Here is a 13,985-nt window from a genome sequence, read left to right on the forward strand (position 1 = left end):
GACAATTAACAATAATAAATTACCCCTTCATATCATTTATGGATCCCCATAACCCTAGAAAGAAAACTACGCACACATAATTAAATATAAACTAAACAAAGCAATTAAACAAGTCATGATGAAAGAGAGAGAATAAATAACTGAGATTAAAGGAGAAGAAATCGTTACCAAAGTTGAAGGAAACAAGAGATGGAACTAAACAAAGAGTTGTAGAGAGAGAAACACTACAAGAAAATAACCTTTCCGTAGCGATTATTTTAACCTTTAGTATCGATTGTAATTGCAACAAAAAGCTTTCCCAACGAATGGTCATTCGATACAATATCCCCCGTTGCCTTAGCCTTTAGTAGTGGTTTTCAATATCGCTGAGGTTGGCCTCAATAATCGATACGAAAAACTACATCCAATCATAGTAATTATTGTAGCGATTACAATCGCTATAAATGTTCAACTCATTTTCTTCAAAAAAAAAAAAAACATGCGTATGATCTTTATAAGATTCGAACATGCAACCTCAAACTCTTATATTAAATGTTTCACCAATAAGCTATAACATGTTTTATGTATTATTTGTCAAACAATATTTATATATCTAGTGTTGAAAAGGCTTTTCGTATCGATTTTTAGGATTTAGTGGCGATTATAAATGATACGATTTCTCAAAATTATATTAATGTGTAAAAATAGTGTGGATATGTATTATTATGCTTTCCGTATCGATTTTATATGGGAAAACCATGGCGATTGTAAAAATGATACGACATCCTTAATTATTTCACAAACATACTTGCATATTGTAGCGAATGAACAATCGCTACGAAATAATCGCTACGAAAAGTGATTTTTCTTGTAGTGAAAATAATACTAGAGTTTAAGAGGAGAGAGAGAGAGAGAGAGAGAGAGTAAGGAAAAGGGAGAAAAGAATACTAAACTCGCTTAACAAAAGCGTATCTATACTAAGCTCGAAAATCCTAAGTTAAAATAACTTAAACGACGCTTAAACTTCTCCTCAGAAACACGCGCCCGATCGGGCCCGCCTTTTTTTCTTCGTGAGCTTCTCTTCTCGCGCCCGATCGGGCGCGCCTTTGGGCGGAGACCCTTGCACCGGGTGGTGACACTTCGGGCTACTTGGACTCCTTGTTTAGACTTGTAACTCGGCCCAAACCAAATATCCTACTTGGGGCTTTAATCACTCGGTCCAATGCCTTATCTTCTCATAAGTCGAGCCCTTAATCACCGGTTTGATGACTCTAACCGATCTTGGGCTATGAAAGATGGTCGTGCTCCTCCAATGCTCGTAGTCGCTCCATAAAATCCCGGGAAAATGCTCCAAGAGTGCAATTCCCTATAAAACTCAACCAAAACTACGAAAACACTAAAACACACATATTAGTAATAAAAGTGGCTCTAAAGAGCCAAAAAACACTACTAATTAAGACCAAGGAATGGGGGTAAAACACTATATAAAATGGACATATCAATAGCAATATTGTATATACAATTAGGGGTGAGCGTGGAACGGGTACCCGTACCGTTAATATTAACAGTTCGGGTATCCGATAACCAATATCACTAAAAGTGATATCCATAAACCGAATCGATAAGTTCGGGTACCCGGATTTCGAATACTCGAATTTTCGGATCTGTTATCAGGTACCCAATAATGATAATTAAACATAATAATGTAGTTACTATGATATCATTTACACTAATTAACAACAATACCACATGATCTTGACCAAATTATTAATAATATTACTTATCATTGATATTATAAAGTGATAATGAAGTAAAGTCAGAGTTTATATTTTGGAAAAATAGATTTAAGTAGGAAAAAAACAAAAATTTGTTTATCGGATCGGATTGGGTAACTGTTAATTTTAAAATGATACCAAATAACAATACCCAATAACAAATTATCGTAACGGGTACCCAAATCGTTATGGTTATCGTATCGGGTACCCTAATTTTCGGAACGGTTATGCACTTTCCAATGATATTTTATTTGTTTTTTTTTATCCAAGTTATGGATCAAAAGTTATGTTAAAAACAAAAAACGATTAAAAAATGGTAAATTCTAAGGGGGGAAACGCCTAGAATTTTCGAATCTCCAATGGAATTTCGAAAATTCTAAGCGTTTCTCGCCTAAAATTTTGAAAAAAAGTAGGCGTTTGGCTTCCACCCATTTTTTTTCAAATTAACTGCGGCGATGAGTCCGATGACCTTGCCCTCGGTTGGTAGTGGTCGGTGGTGGTTTGTTGGGAGGTTAAGAATGTTGGATTGAGTTAGAAGGAAGAAAATTATGGAATACATACAAGGGTATGCTTGTCCATTCATGTTTAAATATGGGTGTTATCTAGTAAAATGAGGGCGTCGTTTAACACCCCCTGTTTTATCCTTTAAAAGTCATCAATTATCTTTAGAGAAGGTATTGGGTAAGGCCTACCATACGCATAATTATGGTGCAGCAGGCTTGGCTGATATGTTTCATTTGTTGGTTGATATGTTTTATTTGTTGGCTGATATGTTTTTTGTATTGACCGATATCTTCTTTTTTTGGCTGATATGTTTCTTTTTTTTTTTTTTTTTGAATATTTGATACGTTCATTTTGTTGGATGCTATTAGACTTAGTTGACTGATATGTTTCTTTAGTTGGCTTATATCTTTTTTTAGTTGGCTGATATGTTTATTTTGTTGGCTTATATGGTTCATTTTTTTTTTCCTATTATGTTTATTTTGTTAGCTTATATGTTGTTTTTGTTTGTTGATTTTATCCTTTTGTTGGCTTATATATTTATTTTTATTAGCTGATATGTTTATTTTATTGGCTTATATGTTCCTAATGTTGGTTGATATGTATCTTTTTTTGGCTGATGTATTTCTTTTATTGGCCGATATGTTTTATTTGTTGGCTAACATGTTCCCTATAATTTGATTTTTTTGGTTTTGGCTGATATGTTCTTTTTGTTGGCTGATACGTTTTTTTTATTGATGTCTGATATGTTCTGATATGTTCCTAATGTTGACTAAGGGCCTGTTCATATTTACTTAATTTCAGTTCAGTTCAGTTCAGCTCCAATCAGTTCAGTTCAGTTCAGTTCAGTTCCAATCAGTTCAGTTCAGTTCAGTTCAACTCTTAATTTCCCTCTCACATAAAATATTCATTTCAGCTTAATTCAGTTCAGTTCAGTTCAGTTCAGTTCCAATCAGTTCAGTTCAGTTCAGTTCAGTTCCAATCAGTTCAGTTCAGTTCAGCTCCAATCAGTTCAGTTCAGTTCAGTTCAGCTCAGTTCAGTAAATATGAACAGGCCCTAATATCAGACATTTATTGGCTGATATTGGTATTTTGTTGGCTGATCCACATAATTAACCATTTCATCCAACAAAAAATTAGATATATTATACAAGAATATATATAAAAAAATAACGCATTCAAAAAGTAACGTAATATGCATCTCCCAATTCGACAACCATTACCATTGTTACAACCGCAACACACTCCCCAACTGCCCAACCAACAAAAGCAGCACCGAACCACTACTACTCCCCAACTGTCGCCTAATCAGCCACCATCAAACCGCCACCAACAACGAACTCCACCAATTAGTCACAACCACCGTACACAACAATCGCGGCATGTAATCCCTTGCAACCTGCAATTGTGAATGAGCTATTCCATCCATGCGACTGCGAACTCTAAACCTGCAATTGCAAACTCCACCCCTTTGACTTGCAATTGCGAACTCCACCCCTGCAATTGTGACATACAATAACAACCTTAGATTCAATCACAAATCGCACCACCAAATCGAAATTATTGTTGTCTCGCATCTGAAATTAATCCGGAATTTTTTCAGACGGAAGAAATGAACATGGAGTTTTTTAGGTTGAGGAAAGAAGAAAGAGGAGAGAGAAAGGTCATGCAATTTTCTTATTTTAAGAGAGGAGAAAAGTGAAGAAAGCAGCAAATGGAGAAAGGAGAAATAAATGTGTCGCACGAAACATTGGGTGCGAACTGCCGCACCCAATAGTTTGTGTTATCTCTATCTATCTCTTCATCACATGCCTTTCCATCTCCACAAACATAATTTTTTAAGGGAAACCATAAACAAATTTTGGTTATGAGTCCGTGTAAATTCATTGTTACAAATAATATAAAACATAAGTTGGAGGATTATTTGAAGTTTTGAACTAATATTTTCCGAACTCATATACAAGTATATTCTTACTTTGGCAGTAACCAGAAGTGTTGGAATATACTTGTACAGTTTAGTAGTATAAGTTTAGTAGTGTACTAGTATAGGTTTATTAGTATATAAATACATGTAATAGTAATTTGTATCCAACTTTTTCATTCCACCAATAATAAGATACATACTTTTCTCTCTCCTCTCTTTCTCTCTTTCAAGATTCTGATAGAAGCAAGCTACTGCCATGGCTTCTCTTCACTTCCTTCATGACTTTCTTCCACCATAAATGTATATTTCAACATGGTATCAGAGCAGGTCGATTCCTCTCATTCATTCCGCATTTTTTCTTCTTCTTCTTCAATTTCAAGATTTTTCATCTTATTTTTTGTTTGGAATTTCTTACTCAAAATTCAGCAATTGGAGGATTAATTCACGTAATTGTCTTCTATAATCACTTATAATTTATTTTTCGAACCAAAAATCAAATAATTTTTTTTTTTGATTCTTGAACTTTACCCAAATTTCTAGGGTTCTTCCAATTTTTCACTCTTTATTGTTCGAATTTGAACAATTTCGATCAGTTTTCTGGTGGATTTATGGGTGTTTCTTGAAGATTTTCGATCGGTTTTCTGGGCTTGCAAGTTTAGGTTATTAGAACTTCAGTTTGATTGGTTTGAAGAATTTCAATTGCTCAAGTTTTTGCTCAAATTTCTGGGTTTCATGTTCTGGGCTTAGAAATTAAAGATTGTCTCGGATTGTAGTTTCTGGGTTTTGCCCCCGAAATTACAGTGAAGCAATTAGTGAAGTCCAGCTTCTGGGTTCTTCGTTCTCGTTGTTGGGTTGTTCAATATTCTTGTTGGTGGTGTTCGTAGCCACCGCCGTCGTTGCTGTCACGGTTGTTGTTGGTGTTTGCCCTTTCTTTTCTTCGGTGGTGATTGAAGGAAGTTGCGTGTGTTCTAGTACAATATTACTTCCCACATTCTTGTTTGGCTTGAGAATTTCTGTTAAATTCTTGTATAATTCTTATACTTTCAATTCTTGTTTGGTGATTTGGTGTATATTGATTGATTGGAGGTGTAGTCAGAATTTATTGAAGTTATTGTGGATTAAGATTCTAGTTACTATTGCATTTGGGTTGTTCTTGATTGAAAGTTGAATTGGAGTGTGTTTTGTATTGTTGGATGATGATGGATATTGGTTTGTTGGGTTGATTATATGACTGTTCAAAGTAGTATGATTGGTTGTTGTGGATTTTGGGTGGTAGCATAAGCTCTTTGTCATTGTTTGGTGGATTTTTCAGGTTGAATTTGATGTTGATTTGTTGAAGTTTTTGGTGTGACCAAGGTCAGTTGTGAATGATTTGATGCCCATAGAGGCTTGTCTTCGCCCATAGAGGCTTGTTTTTGCCCATAGTGGCTTGTTGATTGCCCATAGAGGCTTATTTTGACCCATAGTGGTCCTTTTTCTCAAGACCCATAGTTGGTCATTTTGTTGTGCCTATAGAGGCTTTCTTTATGATCCATTGAGATCAGTTTTTTTTTCAGACCCAATAGATGGTCATTTTTCAAGACCCATAGTGGTCAGTTTTGTTGTGGCCAAAAGGTCAGTTTTGAGATCTTTTGTGATCAGTTTTGGTGAGACCTATTGAGGCTCATTTCTTCAAAGACCCAAGTGGTCAATCTCAGACCCAAAGAGGTCAAATTTTCAGATCCTTTGTGATCATTATCTTCTCTGTTTTCAGCTTCTACACACATTCTCTTCCACATTCATTCTTTTTTTGTGATCCATAGTGATCAAATTTTATGACCCATAGAGGTTCTTTTCTTGCCCATTGAGGCCTTTTCTCCTCAAGATCCATAGTGATCATTTCTATCTCAAATCAGAGTTGTGGTGTATGTAGTGTGATGGGTGGATGGTTTATTGGTGTATTTGGAGGATAGGAAGTTGTGTATGCAAGCATAGTTGGTTGTACGAAGTATTTTGGTGGTATATCGGATGGGGTAGCAGTGATTGATGGTGAGAGTTTGGTACAAGGATATAGTAAAGCGTTCAGTAGTAGTATGGTTTGGATGGCAGCTTATGGCTTGGATGACAGCCTATGGAATTCAGTCTTTTTCACCCTATGGAGTTTATGAGGAGAGTATTCAATGTGATAGCAGCATATATGCTTCTTCAGCATCGCATGTTTGCACCTTTGCATGTTCATCACAAGAAAACAACAAGCACATTCAGACGTTCAGTTGCAACTATTGGGTTTCTACACTACTTGTTCATGCTAGCAGACAAGTTTCCAAGTTAATGAAGAGTTCACTTCTAGTTTAGTTTTCAGTTTGGGGGGGGGGGGGGGGGGTGTTGGAATATACTTGTACAATTTAGTAGTATAAGTTTAGTAGTGTACTAGTATAGGTTTATTAGTATGTAAATACATGTAATAGCAATTTGTATCTAACTTTTTCATTCCACCAATAATAAGATACTTACTTTTCCCTTTCCTCTCATTCTCTCTTCCAATATTCTGATAGAAGCAAGCTACTGCCATGGCTTCTCTTCACTTCCTCCATGACTTTCTTCCACCATAAATGTATATTTCAACAAGAAGTTAAGATGAACATACTCCCTCCGTTCTTTACTTAAATGCCTACTTTTCTTTTTGAGGTTTCAAAATTAGATGTTTATTTCGATTTTAAGAATGTACTTTTTGTTAATATTCCCTCTTTTTGATGAGTTGTTGTCAATTTTCTTTTATTTATTTTATACTTTTGACATCCTTTTCCAACACTTTCTCTTTCTATCTCTTCAATAATTACCAACTACCTTTTTTTTTCTTTTTCTTTTATCACTCTCTAACTCCACAAGTCCACATGCGCTTTGTACTTCCAATCATGGATATTAAAGAATGTTTAAGTTTCTTAATTTCCATATATTTTTAAAAATAGACATCTAATTAAGGGACAGAACAAGTACTTTTAAACCAAATTCTCACCAAAAACATCTCACATTGCCAAAACTCTAGCTTTATTTAACTTTAAATGCATTGTACCACGTAATCAGAAAAGCAAAACAAAATTCAAATCAACATTAAATGCAATCCATCCATCAAAGAAAGTACACATCAAATAACACTTTATTTATCATATGGCAAATATAAAATTAATAATACACCGACATGCTTTAAATTCACATAATTATCCCATATCACACAATAATATAAGGTGCAAAAATGTAAAAACCTTCAATTCTTTGGCCCCGAGTTTCCCGTCATGCAATCCAACACGGAGATACTGACACGAGTACTATATAAATCCTCTCTTTTTCCTTTAAATAAGAGTCAGAGTATTTGCTAAATATCAAATATATTTCCCAGAAAATTTCAACAAATTAATAATGAGAATATTTGGGTCAAGCCAGAAAAGAATGTTAGTATTATTACATTCTATAAAATTAATGATTTTATTAATGGGTTTCATTACATTAATTGGGTTAATACTGCTTAGTATTAAGCTTGTAGATCCTTCTACTGAAGCTGTATTTTCTATTACTTCTTCATCTTCTTCAAATGGGTTTTCAGATTCATCAGCTTTAATTTCAATTTCTGTTAATAATGAAGAAAACCCAGATTTTTATAATCTTTCTTCTTCATCTTTTTCTGTATTATCTCCTCAAAATAATCATGGGGTTGTTGAAACGACGTCGTGTGCTACTGTTGAACAAATGGGTCAGGTTTTTCAGCCTGGTTTTGCTGCTTGGAAGGAGTCTCTTCGTGTTAGGAGATTAATTCATCATCATTTCCTAATCAATGGTAATTTTATCTTATTTTTTGTGGGAATTTTTAATATTTATACTATTACTATTGCATTTATTTTTGTGCGTTAGGTAGATTGATAAACTCTAATGATTTCGTATTTTTTGAAACTATTGCTTGTATTCAATTGTTACATAGAAGTTTGTGTTGTCTTGTTGCATTATTGCAAAAGCTATTTCAGTAATGAATGTCATAATTATTGTAAATCTTCCATGATTAGGGCGTTGGATGTCATAATCATTGTAAAGCTTCCATGATTAGGGCCGGTGTGGTAATCTATGTTACTTGACTCGGTCACTCGGGTACCATACTCGAGTGTGACACGGGTATGTGTCCAAGTGTTAAAGATTTGACATGAGGTAAAATGAAGAGTTCGGGTAACATAGGTATTAATTGATGCGAATATGATAAAAGGGTTTTTGTGTTGCACTGTTGAATGTTTTTGATTAAGAGAATGATTAGGGAATGATAGGAGTAGTGCTACTCCTGGTCCTGGACATCTTTATATGGGTAATCTGTCCAGATTTATCGAATTTGTTGGACTAAAAGTTCATGTACTATGCCACTTTGTGTTTTACTCTAAATGAGACAATTTTTAGTTTGTATCTATATAATGTCAACTACTGTAGCATACTTAGATGTGGGTAAAATGCATTTTTTCAAAAAGCTTGTCTTGTTGATTTGGAACTTGAGCAAGTTAATTTAACTATATTTCGATTTCAGGTCCTTCAAGAGTTCAGAAGCTCCCTCCAGAGCAATTTTGTCGGCATGGTTTTGTCATAGCTAAAGCTTCTGAAGCTGGATTTGGGAATGAAATGTATAAGATATTGACGGCTGCAGCATTAAGCATCATGTTAAATCGTTCCTTGATCATCGGGCAAACCAGGCATAAATTGGTTCTCTCTCAAGCCTTCGGCTTACATGTTTTAATGTAGTATAGACTTATAAAGGAAATGATACTTTTAATAATGATTCTCCTTTGATTATAGCTGGTAGGAGATCGATCTCTTTGTCGGTTGTTTGCATACTGTTTTTAGTGATAGGTAGGCTTAGGGATGTCAGTGGGGCGGGTCAAGTAAGAGACCCGCCCCATCCCCGCCCTAGTGGGGCGGGGATGGGTCTCGGTTTGGCGGGTGGTGGGGCGGGGATGGGGATAATAACCATACCCGCCATGGGTGATGGGGCGGGGGTGGATTTTAAATTGTACCCGCACCATCCCCGCCCCGCCCCACTTTGTACCTGCCCCATCCTCACCTCGTACCCACATTTATATATTTTTTAAAGCAAAATTACATACTTTTATGCTATTTATAAAATAATTACGTGAAATACAATATTAATTATAATACTTTGTACGACACTTATATTATAACACAAAAATGTGTGTAGAATGTTTTATTTTATAATTTGTATCAATTATGTTGGGTTTTGTATTTGAGATACGGAGATTAGGTGGATCTTGGGTGGGGATTAGGTGGGTCTTTGGTGGGGATTAGGTGGGGATTGATATCCAAGTGGGGGGTGGGGCGGGGATGGTTTTGGAGTTGTATCTGGTGGGACGGGGATGGGGATGAAAATTGAACCCGCTGCGGGGATGGGGATGAAGATATTAGGTGGGGATGGGGATGGGAAGGCCAACATCTGCCCCGCCCCGCCCCAACATCCCTAGGTAGGCTAAGTTATTCTAGGAAATCTGATGAGTTCAACCTTGGATATCATAACGAGTTTAATATATCTATAGCCTACTTGACCGTTTGATAGGAAATTGATATAAATTCATAAATTTTTTGATGATCACTGCTCTGTCTTGATCCAAGTGCTGATTGTACTTCTTTTTTTCAGGGGAATGTATCCTTTTGAGGACTATATTACTTATAGCAATGCCTCATTTACCCTGAAAGAAGTCAAACATTTGTGGAGAAAGAATGGTTGTGTGGCAAAATATGGTCGTCATTTGGTTGTTCGCATTGATGATTTTCAAAAGCCTTTGCGTACAGACATCCTCTGCAGCAACTGGAGGAAGTGGCAGCAGCCTATCATTTGGTAAATAAAAAACATTTCTCTTGTTAGATGTAATAGTGTGCTGATTTAACACGGTATGTCTTTTCTTTTATTACAGGTTGCAAAATACAACAGATGCTGTTGCAGCTCAGTTTTTCCTGAAGAACGTACATCCTGAGATGAGAAATGCAGCTTACGAGTTGTTTGGAAAGCCAGAGCTTAATTTTAGACCTAATGTTTTTGGAGAGTTGATGCGAGTTCTTATATCTCCTTCCGAGAGTATTGAAGCTGCAGTAAAGTCTGTTCTTCCCAGTGGTGAAGAGCCAGATATCACATTGCACATGCGGATGCTGACAAGCAGGTACTATAAAGAAGCTAGCTTCTCTTTAGAAACCAATATTTCATATTATTATCAGCAAGGATAAGCAATGGTTACAAAGTGACTGTGATTGTAGTCCTTCATTTGGCAGTATTCTATTAGACGTACTAGGGGAATTTATTGAGTTAGGAGTTTAGGACATACTTATGGCTTTGAGTTCCCTGCATTTCCTTCCTTTTTTAAGTAACATGAAATATGTTACCCTGTTCATATATGATAAGTTTCTATCACTTCTAACACTTCTAGGGAAAAGTTGAAGCGATAATAGTTTAACAAATAGTGTAGCTATAAAATAATCTGAATTGGTATTAGAATGTCCATCAGAAAACTTCATTCTGTATGCAATGTAGGATATAGACAGACTCAAGAAAGTAAATCACTATACTAACTTTACAATGGAGAAAGGGGCATAGGAGGAAGAGGGGGGTGAGTATGAGGTAGAGGTGGTGTCAGAACTCAGAAGCATCATGGCTGCCCAAGGTATATTTTGTGCTGCCATGAGCAAATCTGCGCATGCCACATGCCCACATGGTTACTATCAGATACAGATGAACACCGAAATCATAATCAATGTTCCTATGTGAATCACCATCTCGTATTACAATCCCTTTAGGCTTAACAGGCAAAGATGATGATGGAAATGTAGCACCTAGCACACTAAAACCCCAAATGAGATCCAGGATAAAAGGAACCAACAATACTTCTTGGCTGGCTAGCTCAGAAAAAAGACTGATTACTTAGATACCTATCTCACACAGTAGAGGTTCTAACATGACGGGTCTCTCTAAAGTTTGATTGAATTCAAAGAAAGGAATTAGAGGTTTTGCTTAGAATATAGCACTAATATAATTGCGACCTTGTGGAACCCCAATATGGCAAATCTTGAACCATGAGATCTTCCTGTTCTTAATGGAAAATTTCAAATCAAGTTGTGCTGGCAAGTTGGCAACTAGGTTCAGGGTTAAATATGCTGGGAGACACCCCTGTTTCATTGAATCCGGAATGGTAATCATCATTGCCCAACAAGTCAATGTAACATGATCAGTAGAGTATAGGCATTTAGTTGAATTGTGATTTATTTTTATTTTTATTATTCAGTCTTGGTATGGATTTTCCCACTTTAAAGTTTAAATAGAATATAACTCTAGCAAATCCACAATTCAGGCAAAAAAAAGAAGGGAAAAAGTAATCAAAACGGGACATGGAAATCAAGATTAGTTCTGGGACATGGAATATTGATTTTCTGAGTAAAGTAAATGATCTTATGATGTTTTTCAAATTTGAAAGGCCTTGAGCTAGTCATAACTTTCAATTTTGAATGTTCAATGGCTTTTTTGTCCAATTGCCATCATCAAGTTTTCTCACTTATTAGTCTTTGGATCACCAATTAATGAGAGATTTTGTGGATGCATGCAATGTATAGGTCAATGTGGCCAGTGCAGGCTGCAGTAAGCTGCATCAGAAAAGCCATGGAGAACTTCGAGCAGGTGGCAAGACCTAAGGTGGTTGTGGTCTCTGATACCCCCTCTTTCATAAGAACAATCAAACCAAGTCTACAAGAACTTGCTGAGGTATTCAGTTTATTTTGTCTGTATTAAATAGCTATACTATTCACTATTCACCAGTTGCCTCAATTCCAACACTTTGTTTTTAGAACATTGATGTTATGAAGTAATATAACATCCCTAAACGGCTAAACCCAAGCTCTAGGAGGAAGATCCACAGGTTCTCTGCATTTTTGCATTAACTTTGAAATTGCCCTACAGGTTCTTCACTTTGATTACAAGCATTTTAGAAGAAATATTTCTCTTGAGGCCAGCAGGTCACATGCTTTACCATTCAGGGCGAAGGATTGGGGTCCAGCACCTAGATGGGTTGCATTTGTGGATTTCTTTCTTGCATCGCGAGCAAAGTATGCTGTTGTTTCAGGGGCCAATAGGCGAGTTGGAACTACCTATGCCCAGCTAATTGCAGCTTTAGCTGCAGCTCGTAATCTTGGTACTACTTTTACACTATTTTCTGATCTCATTCTTTCTGTAAAATATTAGAACTCCTGACATTTTACCCCTTTTCTCCCAATTTTCAGATGAAATTTCCAACACAAGCCCTAGTTTCTCGTTCCTAAGCAGCTTTCATAGCAATATGCTGAGAAATGGATTGACTAATCAGATTGGATGGGGACATGCATGGAACAGGTTTGCTGGCCCATTGAGTTGCCATGGGCAACCCAAACAATGCACATACACGCCACTTCTTCCACCAGGTTGGTGGGATGGGATTTGGCAATCTCCGATCACTCGAGACATTCGCAGATTAAAAATGTATGGTGTCCGACTGTCTGGTTTGGGGACAATTGATGAAGAACATCTTCAATCTTACTGCAGATTGAAGAAAAATACAGGGGTTAAGGTTCCAGTGTCATCAATGTAGTATACACAAGAGGACATCTAAATTTTGTAAGAGTAGGTATTCTCCATTTCACCCTCGGTATATATAAAGGCTAATTAATTCCTCTTGCTTACATTCCGTATATTCATTAGCGGGGAGGGGAGTTAAGTATTTTAATGTATACTTCAATGTGAAGCCATTATATTTGTAGTATTAGTAGAGAAACCAATCTTCAGCTTCATTTTATTCAATATTATTACAAATGAATACAAGAGCCTCGGCTTTTCAGGTGAATAGAAGAGCTTCGGCCCTAGGAGCCGATCTAGCTTAAGCTTCATGTACAAGAAATTATGGGTGTGTGTAATCTTTATAAAAGCATTTAGAATCATAGAATAAAGTATGCATGTTCTTTTTGAACGTGAAATGCTGTGAGCCGGTGAGATTTGGCCCTTTTATAAATTTAATTGATCAAATTAAGATCGCAAATTGCGGTCTAGTTATCTTTGCCCACATGAAAATGCAAAAGATTATGGTAAAGATTTGGGTCTAAATTGCTGGTGAAGTAGCTGGGATTTTTGCTCCTTTAGCTCTAAAAGTTACAGATTAGCTCTTATATTGTGCACTCTACTGGTAAACTACGAGTAATACGTATACTATTCTCCAAAGAAAGTGGTTCCTTCATTCAAACTGTAGTTCTTTTTTTCTTTTTTTTTTTTGGAAAAAAAATGGATTTAATCAATCACAAATGTTGTACATAAATACTTTAATGATTAATTGTATATAAAAAAAAATTTATACTTGTAAAAAACATAGGAGTATTTTAAATTGCGGTTATTGCTTAAAAAAGTTATCTATTGCTGAAAAAAAGTACTTTGTAATTTGTAAAGAAGTGATGAAGTTTGCATGTGATTAAATTTGTACCGGAGTACATAATAACTTTTGTGATTAAGTAGCTTTTACTTTCGTATCATGTATGATATCATAATATATCAAAATTAAATGGCTACTATAACTTTTTTTTTTCCTTTGACAATTTTTTATTTATTTATTTATTAAACGAAAAATATTAAGAAATCCTTATCACAAGGAAAATTAAAAGAAACGCTAAGGATGTGTTCAACAACAGCTTTTGAAGTTGTTGTTAGTTTTTTTTTTTTTTTGAAGTGCTTGACCCAAATTCTAATTGAGCAATAATTGAATTAATATGTAACACACTAATAAATG

At 35.7% G+C, this 13,985-nt stretch overlaps 1 protein-coding gene across 1 annotated transcript; it reads left to right on the forward strand.

The window, feature by feature from the left end:
* Positions 1-7,560: 7,560 nt before the first annotated feature.
* LOC145563347 (uncharacterized) lies at positions 7,561-13,060 on the forward strand. Its single transcript, XM_081623792.1, has 7 exons — positions 7,561-7,990; positions 8,717-8,879; positions 9,836-10,036; positions 10,113-10,355; positions 11,797-11,944; positions 12,140-12,371; positions 12,460-13,060. The coding sequence occupies exons 1-7, from the start codon at positions 7,576-7,578 to the stop codon at positions 12,801-12,803; spliced, it is 1,746 nt and encodes a 581-aa protein (XP_081479918.1). The 5' UTR covers positions 7,561-7,575; the 3' UTR covers positions 12,804-13,060.
* Positions 13,061-13,985: the final 925 nt, after the last annotated feature.

This window comes from Chenopodium album, chromosome 10 (assembly GCF_948465745.1).
Source record: "Chenopodium album chromosome 10, dcCheAlbu1.1, whole genome shotgun sequence".
NCBI lineage: Eukaryota > Viridiplantae > Streptophyta > Magnoliopsida > Caryophyllales > Amaranthaceae > Chenopodium > Chenopodium album.